We start from the raw sequence: 12,262 nt of genomic DNA, 5'->3' as shown, positions 1-12,262 counted from the left end.
TTCTAATGAAAACGCTCTGATCCTGAAAAGTCACTAATATTCTCTTCTGTTCTGCTCTATTCTGAAGGTTCAGAATCAAGAAGGAATGACATCAAAACTGAGCCAGGCACTTTATTTTTTACATCACCTTTTGGTTCATCCCCAAATGGTCCCAGATCAGGTCTTATATCTGTAGCAATTACCCTGCATCCTACAGCTGCTGAGGTAAGAATAAAAGAACTTCTTAATGCTGTGGATGGCCCCTATTGCCAAAGGTCTATCAGTGGCTTGCCTAGTTGCTGAGGAGTCACATTAGACATGTAGACTGCTGTCATTAGGCGTGCGGTTAAGTTCAGCTGAAGTGAGGAAGTTGAGTTCTGGGAGGCCTGGGAAACATTTGCCAAGAACCACTTGAGTATTTGTAACATAATTTGTTGGCCATACCAAATTATCTCTAGAGGCAGAAGGCTGCCGGCAGCTGACGAGAAGCCTGCGTTCATGTCTGTCCTGTGATGTACAAGGGATTTCCCCAGCCTTTGCGTGACTGGCTGGCTAGACCCTCCCCTGCCCAGGAGGAAAGCTCAGCGTACCTGCTGATGCCGTAGGACACTTTCTGCCGAGAAAGAAGGTTATAGGCAGTAAACGTTTTAGAGAAGCAATAGAATTGTTCTTTGGGTGTAGCATCTGCTTGCAACAGGAGTGATTTACTGAGGACTTGAAAGCGTTTTTGACTCTGAATTTTGTGAAGACATTTTCCTGGCACCCAGCCTCCACACAGTGGCATTGGGGTTGTTTGGCTGCGTGTTTGGGGCCATTGGAGATGGTTGCCAGGCGAGCCTTCTTCAGTGAGCGCTGCTGAGGGCCCAGGGCCTGCTCCTTGCTGTGTGCCAGACACTTAAGACTACATGGAATCCTTGTCTCGGGATTTCTGTTGATGAAGGTTTTATTTGGATATGGCCCATTCAAGCAATCTTTTCCTGAGGTTCCTCAAATTGAAATTGTTAGATTTTGATTACTCTGTACACGTTATGTAGCTAGCCATGTAGTAGTAGTGTATTACATGTGTGCTGTAAGCATGTATTTCTATTTTATATGGCTGAGTTTGCTTTCTGAGTGGGTAACACGGTGTTCGTATTTTGTTTTAGAACATTAGCAGTGTTGTGGCTGCGTTTTCTGATCTTCTCCACGTCCGAATTCCTAACAGCTATGAGGTTAGTAGTGCTCCAGATGTTCCATCCATGGGTTTGATCAATAGCCACAGAGTAAACCCAGGTTTGGAGTATCGACAGCAGTTACTTCTTCGCGGGCCTCCACCAGGATCTGCAAATCCTCCCAGATTAGCAAGCTCTTACCGGCTGAAGCAGCCTAATGTACCATTTCCTCCAACAAGCAATGGTGAGCTAGTGAGCTTTTTGTTAACCCCAAATCCATTCTTGATTCAAAAGTTAAGCTTATTCTTGTTTAAATCTCTAATTTTTTAACAAGCGTTAGACAATGTGGGTGTGTAGTCCTTGGTAAATCAACCTTCTCCTGGTTTTCTGTTCCCTGTGGTGATGTGACCTTCCATACTTTCCCGTATGACATGAAATGGTCAACCTGACAGGGTGGAGCGCGGCCCTCTGTGCAGGCTCCTCGCAGTGACCTGCTGCCCCTCCAGCAGCTTCTGTTCTTCGCCAACCTCTCGTGCTAACGTCTGTCTGCTCCGTGCAGAGGACACGAGGCCGCGACCTAGCTTGTGCTGCGCTTTCCTGTTCCCCTCTGCTCTGTCTCCCATTCTGCTTGCCTCTGTACACAGGGCACTTGTGCTCCCTTCTGTCACAAGCAGCACACCTTGCTCAGGCCCAGGGTGACGTGGCTTCCTTTCTCGCCAGCATCTCACGGAGTGCTTCCTCACCACCCTCCTGCTCAACCGTTTCCCGAGGCTTCTATCCTCACAGTACCTTCTACTAGACTCTGTCGGCTCCTCAGCTCTTCTCTCTGCACTCTCTCTACATTGTCCGTGTCGGGGTCTGGAACTCAGACTCCACCTGCTCTTGTCACTCATGGGTTTTGGCCCTTTCTGCCTTCTTCATCTCCAGCTGCGTGATGCTTGACCGGTAGACCTGGAGCCTTCCACTCCGCGGGTCCTCACGTACACTTCCCTTGGTGCTGAGTCACACTTAGTCTCTTGTATACATTTCTCTTCTCCTGTGGAACATTTTCGTATCATCGTAACTCCTTAGTCAGCGGGAATCTCCCTGCTCACTGTGCTCTCTGAATGGATATTCATCTGTCCTGGTGACTTGGGTTTGTTCGATTCTTTCATCCTAGCACTTATTTTTCAGCTGTTTGAGAAAAGGCATTTTTCTTTATTTGTGCTCCAGTATCACATAATAGATGCCATGTAACCATTGCTTACTGGATAAGATTTTTATAAGAACATTAATGACCCATGTTGTAATCTGTTGCTAAAGCATAACTTTATACCATGTACATACAACCTGTGTCCTTGGTCATTTTTAATTACTAACAAATATTGGTTGCCTGTAGGTCTTTCTGGATATAAGGATTCTAGTCATGGTGTCACGGAAAGCGGAGTGCTCAGGCCACAGTGGTGCTGTCATTGCAAGGTGGTTATTCTTGGAAGTGGGGTGCGGAAGTCTTTCAAGGACCTAACCTTTGCAAACAAGGTACTTTATTATTCCTGTGGCCCTGCCCCTCACCCAGAGGAAGTGAGCTTGGCAGCCACTGCTCCTGTGGGAGGGAGGAGTCCCCTCATGGCACACTGAGGGGGGGGGAGGCGGGGGGAGGTGGCACTTTCCGGGTGTAGCACCCAGTATATATTAGGCAGGTCAAATGGTTTACAGCCCACTGTTAAATTATTAGTGATGAATAAAAGAGTGGAATATGGGCATTGTGGTTTGTACGATTTTTTTTTTCCTCTGTGGCAGAATGATTACATTTAAGCTAGAAAGCCACTCTGGATTTTGTGTATCCGTGGCTGTCAGCTGCGTGGCTCCTGTGTGAAGTTCTGGCTTGTGGTGATCTCCATACATTCCTCTTTGTTTTTCAGGATTCCCGAGAGAGTATCAGGAGAATGGAAAAGGACATTGTATTTTGTAGTAATAACTGCTTTATTCTTTATTCATCCACCACACATGGGAAAAACCCAGAGAGCAAGGTAAAGTTAGGGCCACTCTCACTACGCAATATGTAATGAAAGATTTCTGTGTTGTGGGCGCACAGTAGAGATCAAAATGATGTCTCCCTCCATAAGGATAAAGTTCCCATGCAGAAAAGCTAATCAGGTTGATAGAGGCCTGAAGTAGCCTTGAAACTAAAAGACGAAAGTGGACGGGCATAAATTACGTTTTTTAAGTTTAAATAAAGTACTAAATACTGAAATCTTGTGTTTCACTAATTACAAATAATTAAGCTCTGAAAGTATGTTCCATTGATTTTTTATTTTTATGAGCAGGAAAACTGTGTGAGAACCTCACGAAAATAAAATTTAACTATTGGTGCACTGTGAAAGCATTTTATACATAGCAAGCTACTTTTTCTTGCACAAATTAAGTGCATCTATCTATGTAGTTGATGCAATTGATGTATTATTTTTAATTGTAGGCTTCGAAGCCAATGTTGTTCTTGTAAGTAATACAACCAGTCATCATTCTTCCTTGCAGACAAGTGTGTCTTTCACAAAGGAATAGTCTGGAGACTTACTTTTGAGCAGACAGCAGTTGGCAGTTATAGCAGAATCTCAGCTGTCGAACAATTGGATTTAGTAGTTGTTGTTTTTTTCTTTATTGTCAAAATGAAGTACAGAGGGTTTATAGTTTCATATGTAAGGCAGTGAGTACATTTCTTGTTCAACTTATTACCTCCTCCCTCATTTTCCCCCCGTCAGATTTAGAATTTTAATTAGAATGTATTGGCTTGGGCAAGTGGAAGAGTGGGTCTCACCAGGCTCAGTGGAAGTAGTAGCCTGGTCTGGATTTTATTTGAAACATCTATGTTTTACACTTGTATTAAAATGATGGCGTGTGCACAGAGGAGAGGGTGTGGTTTTATGACAGGGAGCACCTTTCCCCTCTCTCGAATTCACACCAGCTGTAGCACGGAGCCCAAGATCAGGGGCCCCAGAGTGTTCCGGACATGGGATGAGCACTTAGCAGACGCCGCTGCTCAAGTCCGAGCACAATGAGCTATCTTTGCTGACAGCATTGGTGATTCTGGCTTCATAAGTCAGATGGGGGAGGGTGTTCACAAAAGGCCATCATTCTTTAGGTGGTGATTTTGGAGAAGAAAAATGGGAGGGCAGTCCCCTACCACTTGACTTAGGTTTGCCTGAGCACCGTTAGAGGCTCAGGGCTGACCTGCACGCCTCTGACAGAAGTTGCTTTAGCATGTGTCCATGTCTTCATGGTTTCCTTCTGCCTCCCAGGAGCCCATCCCTTCACTACCACAGTCACCTCTGAGAGAGATGCCCTCCAAGGCGTTTCACCAGTACAGCAACAACATCTCCACTTTGGACGTGCACTGTCTCCCCAAGTTCCAGGATAAAGCTTCCCCGCCTCCGTCGCCTCCCATCACGTTCCCTCCTGCCTTTGAGGCAGCCAAGGTGGAGGCGAAGCCGGATGAGCTCAAGGTCACGGTCAAGTTGAAGCCTCGGCTGAGGACTGTCCACGGCGGGTTTGAAGATTGTAGGCCCCTCCACAAGAAGTGGAGAGGAATGAAGTGGAAGAAATGGAGCATCCATATTGTAATCCCCAAGGGCACGTTTAAACCGCCGTGTGAGGATGAAATCGATGAGTTTCTGAGGAAACTGGGCACTTCTCTCAAACCCGATCCTGTGCCTAAAGACTACCGCAAGTGTTGCTTCTGTCACGAAGAAGGTGATGGAGTCACGGATGGACCAGCGAGGCTGCTCAACCTGGACCTGGACCTGTGGGTCCACTTGAACTGTGCTCTGTGGTCCACAGAGGTCTATGAGACTCAGGCTGGTGCCTTAATCAATGTCGAACTCGCCCTGAGACGAGGCCTGCAGATGAAATGCGTCTTCTGTCATAAGACGGGCGCCACCAGTGGGTGTCACCGGTTTCGATGCACCAACATCTATCACTTTACTTGCGCCATTAAAGCACAATGCATGTTTTTCAAGGACAAAACGATGCTTTGCCCCATGCACAAACCAAAGGGAATCCACGAACAAGAGCTGAGCTACTTTGCCGTCTTCAGAAGGGTCTACGTGCAGCGCGACGAGGTGCGGCAGATCGCCAGCATCGTGCAGCGCGGGGAGCGGGACCACACGTTCCGCGTGGGAAGCCTCATCTTCCACGCCATCGGCCAGCTGCTTCCCCAGCAGATGCAGGCGTTCCACTCTCCCAAAGCGCTCTTCCCCGTGGGCTACGAAGCCAGTCGGCTCTACTGGAGCACGCGCTACGCCAACCGGCGCTGCCGTTACCTCTGCTCCATCGAGGAGAAGGACGGACGCCCGGTGTTCGTCATCAGGATCGTGGAGCAGGGCCATGAAGACCTGGTCTTGAGCGACGCCTCGCCCAAAGGTAACTCTGCTGACCAGAGGCTGCCGTTAGTTTAATGAACGAGCATGTCCTCGCTTGTTCTCGGGTTCCCTAGCTATTTTTCATTGCCGAGTACTGATTTTTTTACCCACTTTGTGTTTTCACATCCTGTTCCGTGCTAGAAGGTTTCCTAAGTGTTTTCATAAGTAAACATGGGATGCAGTATAAGAGCTGTGCAATAAGTGAGCAGTCTGTAGTCTCTCACGATTGAAGGGTGTGCCAGGGCAGGAGCCATGTGTACAGTGTGTGGTGTCGCGAGGCGTGTGGTGGGGAGGAGCTTGTTAGGTCGTCGGGACCGGGTGGCGTGGTATTATGGGAGGCGTGTGGCGTTGTGCATGTCTGTGGTGTCGTGGGGGGGGGGGGGGGCGTGCTGTCTCCTGTCAGGCGTATCAGAGAACGGAGTTGCGGCATTTCACTTGACTCCGGGTCAGGTCTGCGTCGTCACTTTGGTTGACACGGGCACGATCGGGAGGTGCTTTGTAAGCTTTTCGTAGTTCTCCTGTATACAGTGTGAAACGCTCAAAGGTATTTCCAAAGACATCAGCAGTTTCGCATTTTCGTTCGATTCAGGGAGGGAAGGAGTATTCTGCAGATGGCACCAATCGGGCTTGTTGTTTTAAAACCAATGATATTATCTAATCAACGTGAAAATGATTTAACTCTTTAAGTCGCTGCCATTTCCTAGGCAAGTTTGTTAAGCTGCTGCCCAGCAGGTTCCGTTGGGAAGGTGGGAAGTACAGTTTTCTACTCAAAGGCAACTTGATTATGAAAAATACTTTCTCGTCCACATGTAGGTGTTTGGGATAAGATTTTGGAGCCCGTGGCGAGTGTGAGGAAAAAGTCGGAAATGCTGCAGCTTTTCCCCGCCTACTTGAAAGGAGAAGACCTGTTCGGCTTGACCGTCTCTGCCGTGGCGCGCATAGCGGAATCAGTGAGTGTCTCTCCCACCCGCTGTGGCTCCGGGATCCCGCGGGGCCGCTTTGCCACACGCTTTTCAGAGCACGGCCTTGCCTCGGGACTGTCCCGCGCGCTCTCTGAGGAGAGGAGGCCCAGGTGCCTGGTCACTGCGAGGGGCAGCCAGCACTCCTCCTGGCTCCTGAAGCCGGAGGCCAGCCAGGCCGCGGGACCCAGGCCCTGGCCACCTCGTCTGTTCCAGACGGGCGCGAGCCCACCTTCCCCTCGGCCTCTGCCGTGCCGGGCACGGCCGAGTCCAAGGGGGTCCTGCTGGTGCCCTCCTGCCCTCCTCGCTGAGTGGCGCAGGCTCCCCGTGACCTCTGTCAGGAAGCGCTAAGCTAAGCAACCAGTCCGAGCCATGGCTACACGGTACTCGGCAGCGTCGCGTGGTTAAGAAGCGTTCTCGTCCGGAACGGAAGCAGCCTTGTTGGGTTCTGGTTTGGGGTTTTGGAGGAGGAAAGCCTCCGCGGCCCTGACAGTAAGCCTTGCGTGGCATGGAGGGCGCCCTGCCCAAGCAATGATGTCCTCTGTGACCATGCGGGAATCCAGCTCCCAAGAAGTATGTTCCAGCAAGCCATTCCCCAAATAAGCCCTTGGTTACTCCGCAGTCCCAGACATTGGGAGTCATCCCTCATACCATGGTCACGTCTGAAAGCGGTGGAAAACGACCAAGAAAGTAAAACAGCTAAATGGTTCTTAACTTTTCTTTTTTCTCTTAGCATTGAGCTTGAACGCAGGACTTTGTACCTGTTACGCAGTTGTTCCACCACTTGAGCCGTGTCCCCGGCTCAGACGGCTAATAATGCCCAATTTTAAAATGCCGGATGGAAGTCGGCCATTACGTGACTCACTAAACCACCCGTGCCTGTTGCAATCACACACACACACACACACACACACACACACACACACACACACACACACACACACACACACACACACACGCTTTGCTTGGTGTGGCTGCCGTTGGCATGAGTCTTTTTCCTCAAGGAGCGTCTACCTGGCTCTCCCAAGTTCTGCTTTGAAATGGAACTTGCATACCCCGAGCAGATAGATCTGAGGGTGGCTTGATGAGCTGTGTTAAATAAAAGTCCGTTTCATGACTGGAAACATCGTTCCCAACTTACTTATTTCCCTCTTAGCCATCCTTGGCCAGCTGGAGGCGGTGCGGGGTGGCTCTGGGGCCCCCGAGTTACGCCGCGTGCCTTTGCTTCCTTGCAGCTGCCCGGGGTTGAGGCGTGTGAGAACTACAGCTTCCGGTACGGCCGCAATCCTCTCATGGAGCTTCCTCTTGCCGTTAACCCCACAGGTTGTGCCCGCTCAGAACCTAAAATGAGTGCCCATGTCAAGAGGTTTGTGTTAAGGTATTTTGTTTTAACTTCACCTAGTACAGCCCAGGGTTTCTAGGCGTGGCTAGTGGTCTCTGTGCTTGACGTGTCTGCTGCTTACAAACCCTGCTGTCTCTGGCTGTGTCGGGCCGCCCTGAGGGGGTGCGCCCTGTGTCTCTGCTAGGCAACTTGCCGTGTGTTTCTGTCAGTGAAGCGGCCCGGCTCTGGTGCCCTCAGAGGTGTCTTCAGTGTTGGCTTTGCTTTTCTGTTGCTACGCCGTGATCTGCAGGCCTCACACCTTGAACAGCACCAGCACCTCCAAGTCCTTCCAGAGCACAGTCACCGGAGAGCTGAACGCGCCCTACAGTAAGCAGTTCGTCCACTCCAAGTCCTCTCAGTACCGGAGAATGAAGACCGAATGGAAATCCAATGTCTATCTGGCCCGGTCTCGGATCCAGGTGACTTGATTTTGGGTTCAGGAAAGGGAGGAGGAGAAGGGGATCTCCAGGTCTTCGTATCCACGTAATCCACGTGGCTGCAGAGATAGAATCTTGTCCACTTTGTCTGGAAACGTGTTTTCAATGTTTTATTATGATGCTAGAGCCTTGTGTAAGAGCTTTACCACTGAGCTACATCCCGAGCCCCAGAATCCTGTTTTCAAAGTCATGTTTAGTCTCGTCCGTTTGAACACTGATGGACCTGGTGCAGGTGTCCCCCCACAGAGAGCACGCCACAGAGCACTTGGAAAACTACAAACGAAAATATGTGCACAGGGCACCCCCGTTTGGGAAGCCACCTCATCCTTCAGAGGCTGCCTTTTCCCCAGATCGCGTCACACTTTTGATAAATAGTAGAGTGTCTCCAGATAGAGCTCGCCACGGTGTAAGCGCGTGAAATGACACCTCTGCTAGGCTGAATGTCAGGCTACAGAGCTGGACTGCCCTCCTTATGACTTCCCAGAGTGGCATTGCAAGTTCTCACGTGGAGAACGTATCCCGTCCCTGCTTCTCCGGCCCGCCTGTCCTCCACGCTCCTCGTGTTCCTGAGATGTGTCACGGCTTTAGCCGTCCTTGGGAGCCCCACCCCCCCAGGCACCCTGAAATTGGCTGGTTGCCCCTCTCTTCTCCTCCATGGCAGACTTGAAATCCCAGTCCCTTAAGAGGGTCCCGGCCCAAGGCTAGTGAAGACACAAAGCATGAGACCCTCCCTGGCCCCCGGGGGGCCGCTGGATCTTCCTCCCAGGGAGCCCCTCACAAGGGCCTTTGGGCTTCCTGGGCACCTTGCTCCTCAGGGGAGACAGCGTTACGAATTGAGTGGAAGACACACGGTGCCGGTGGCATTCCTTGTCTCGGGAGTGATACTGCCCGAGTTCTGAATTTCAGGAAATAACGCTCAATTGAAGATGGGAGTCCAGGTGGCTCTTAAGTCCTGGCTGTCGGGGGAGCGCGGGAAGCGCGTGTGAGGGGCGGGGGGGACGGACGGGAGACCGGCGCCTTCTCCCCGCAGGGGCTGGGCCTGTACGCTGCTAGAGACATCGAGAAGCACACCATGGTGATCGAGTACATCGGCACCATCATTCGGAACGAAGTGGCCAACAGGAAGGAGAAACTCTACGAGTCCCAGGTAGGCCTGGGCCCCGCCCCGCGCACGCTGACCGCCGCCCTCCCCCGGGGCCGCCCTCCCTCTCCTGGCTGGCGACACCGCGCGGAGGGCCCCGGGCACGAGGCCGGCCCAGCGCTCACGCTGCCTCCCTTCTCGTAGAATCGCGGCGTGTACATGTTCCGCATGGACAATGACCACGTCATCGACGCCACCCTCACGGGAGGGCCTGCCAGGTGAGGGGCGGGGGAGGGGGGCTGGGGAGGGGGCTGGAGCTCTTGTGGAAGCGGCAACGAGAGTGCTTGGTCCTGAGTTCGAGAAGAGGGGGAGGGTGGGCAGCTGGGGACGTGTTCACGAGACTGGCGGCAGCTGCAGGTTCACGCGAGTGCCTGAGTGCGTGTGCGTGCGTGTGCGTGTGTGCGTGTTGTCCTTGCCCCCTCGTCCCCGCGGGTACTGGGGTCTAACTGGGGGCCTCGTGCTTTCTCCGCAGCCGTTCTCCCGCCCGAGCCACGCACGCCCCTCTTCCCCTCGGGCTTGGTTTTCCAGATGGGGTGTTAGGCTCTGCCCAGGGCCCGCCTCTCCCTCCCCGGTCGCCGGGAGGATGGCGGGTGGGGCCCGCCGCGCCTGGCTGCCGCTCCGAGAGCGAGGCTTCTGGCCTTGAGCGTGACTCCCCCGTCTCTGTCCCTCGAGTCGCAGGAGTCCGAGGCGGCGTCCCGGGTGCCTCCGAGGGGCAGGGTTTCCCACGCCGTCCCGTTCCCTCCGAACGGATGCTCGCCGGGAGCCCCGTTCCCTCCCCCCGCCGCCTAAGCCCCGGGGTGGTGGGCTCCGCCGCTGTGCCCGGCGGGCAGCGCGGGCGTTCTGAGGGGTTTGTAGCGGGAGTTGGCGTCACACGCGTTGGGTTAGGTGACAGGCAGCGCTGCAGTGAGCAGAGCGTCTCCGCGGTGACGGGAAGGCGTGGGGAGCTTTTCTGGCAGTCTTTTCACCCGTGGCTTTGTGGCGTGGCTCGCAGGTACATCAACCATTCCTGTGCCCCTAACTGCGTGGCTGAGGTGGTCACTTTCGAGCGAGGACACAAGATCATCATCAGCTCCAACCGGCGAATCCAGAAAGGCGAAGAGGTGAGGGGCGCGTGTGGGTGCGGCGCGCGGCCGTTCTTTCCTGCGTGCGGGTCCCATGTCTGCATTGGGGGGAGCCCTCCCCCTGGAGAAGAGGTGGGGGGCCCAGGGGCAGCCGCAGGGGGTGGGGTCCCGGGGTGGCGCCCCGTCTCACGTGTCTCTGCCCGGGCAGCTCTGCTACGACTACAAGTTCGACTTCGAGGACGACCAGCACAAGATCCCGTGCCACTGCGGGGCCGTCAACTGCCGCAAGTGGATGAACTGACGCCGCCCGCCCGCCCGGCGCCCCCCCCCACCCCCCCCCCCCCGGCCTGGGGCCCGCGCGGGGGCCAGCACTTTTGGTTTTCCCTCCCCCCGTCCTCGCCCCCCGTGCCCCGCGGGCGGGCCCCGTCGCTTTCCGTGTGTGTCGTGTGTGTCCTTCGTGTTGTTCGTCCGTCTCACCGAGGAGAACTCTGACTTCCCGGGGCTCCCCGCCGCCGGCAGGGCCCCCCCTGAATGTAGGCGGGACCGGACGCCTCTGATGAAGGAATGTACCGAGATGGCTTCCTTAGGGCTAGAGCTAAGGGGTAATAACTTGCACTAAATACATTTAAATACTTGATTCCATGAGTCAGTTTATTGTAGTTTTTGATTTCTGTAAAATAAGAGAAACTTTTTGTATTTATTATTGAATAAGTGAATGAAGCTATTTTTAAATAAAAAGTTAGAAGAAAGCCAAGCTGCTGCTGTTACCTGCAGAACTAACAAACCCTGTTACTTTGTACAAACGTGTAAATATTTTGAGAAAAAAAAATACAGTATAAAAATAGTTATTGACCAAATGCTCCAGGCTCCGCAGCAGCTCGGTGCTTATAAAATGTCATAGGGATGTTACAATATAATTCCGTGTGATTAAATACGCCATTACAACTATGTAACAACCAAAAGTTCACCCTAGTGTTTGGGTTTTTTGCAAACCATGTCTCTTGTACTTAATTGTTTTCTACACCTAACTTCTGACACAACAAAGCGAATGCTATGACTACAACTTTTCTAGGTGTTTTGGTAATTTCAACTAATTTTTTCATATTATATTGTTGCATCCCTACTTCAGTCAGGTTTTTTTGTGCTTACAATTTGTGATAACTGTGAATAACTGTTAAAACACCCAATGGAGGCTGAGCTTTTTTTCAGCAGAAGTAGTTTTGACTAGACCACAAAGAATCACATAAACATACTAGAATCATGTAGCAGGAATTTAACCTAACTCCTTAGCCTTCTATTTAACACAAAAATTTGAAAAAAGAAAAAAAAAAAAAGAGAGAGAGAGAAGCAATTGTGCTCACAGCTGCAGGACTCCGGCAATAGGGTTTTTCGAAGATGTAATTTTAAAATGTGTTTGTATGAACTGTTTGTTTACATTTCTTTAATAAAAACACTGTTTTGTGTTTGCTTGTAGAAATTTAATCAGCATTTTGAACCAGGTTAGCTTTTTATTTTGTACTTTAAAGATCCTGGTCCTGCCACGTCACGGGCTAAGTAGGAAATGAAGACTTCTGTGAGCTGTCGGTACAGCCGGTGATGCGGTTCGGAACCTGTAATGTACATGGCATGGTGTATTTTTATCTTACAGAATAAATCAATTGTATATATTTTTCTCTTGATAAATAGCTGTATGAAATTTGTTTCTTGGATATTTTTCTTCTCTTGTACAAATTCTGACATCCTACCAGTATTTGTCCTC

General features: G+C 51.5%; 1 protein-coding gene across 12 annotated transcripts in view; it reads left to right on the top strand.

Annotated features, from left to right (window-relative positions):
* The window catches only part of Kmt2c (lysine methyltransferase 2C), a 204,872-nt gene extending 193,056 nt beyond the window's left edge, over window positions 1-11,816 (top strand). For 11 of the 12 annotated variants that reach the window (XM_048340506.1, XM_048340501.1, XM_048340504.1 and 8 more), the window contains 12 exons: window positions 68-204; window positions 1,125-1,374; window positions 2,509-2,648; window positions 3,032-3,139; window positions 4,406-5,525; window positions 6,338-6,474; window positions 7,719-7,861; window positions 8,115-8,283; window positions 9,332-9,448; window positions 9,587-9,660; window positions 10,434-10,542; window positions 10,712-11,816. In XM_048340506.1, coding sequence (XP_048196463.1) covers window positions 68-204; window positions 1,125-1,374; window positions 2,509-2,648; window positions 3,032-3,139; window positions 4,406-5,525; window positions 6,338-6,474; window positions 7,719-7,861; window positions 8,115-8,283; window positions 9,332-9,448; window positions 9,587-9,660; window positions 10,434-10,542; window positions 10,712-10,804 — 2,597 coding nt within the window. In that variant the 3' untranslated portion in view covers window positions 10,805-11,816. The remainder of the gene's footprint in view (window positions 1-67; window positions 205-1,124; window positions 1,375-2,508; window positions 2,649-3,031; window positions 3,140-4,405; window positions 5,526-6,337; window positions 6,475-7,718; window positions 7,862-8,114; window positions 8,284-9,331; window positions 9,449-9,586; window positions 9,661-10,433; window positions 10,543-10,711) is intronic. The other variant, XM_048340507.1, reaches the window with a different exon arrangement.
* Window positions 11,817-12,262: the final 446 nt, after the last annotated feature.

Source organism: Perognathus longimembris, chromosome 2 (assembly GCF_023159225.1).
Source record: "Perognathus longimembris pacificus isolate PPM17 chromosome 2, ASM2315922v1, whole genome shotgun sequence".
NCBI classification, from domain to species: domain Eukaryota; kingdom Metazoa; phylum Chordata; class Mammalia; order Rodentia; family Heteromyidae; genus Perognathus; species Perognathus longimembris.
Note: the sequence above shows the minus strand (reverse complement) of the source record. Positions and strands in the feature narration are given on the sequence as shown.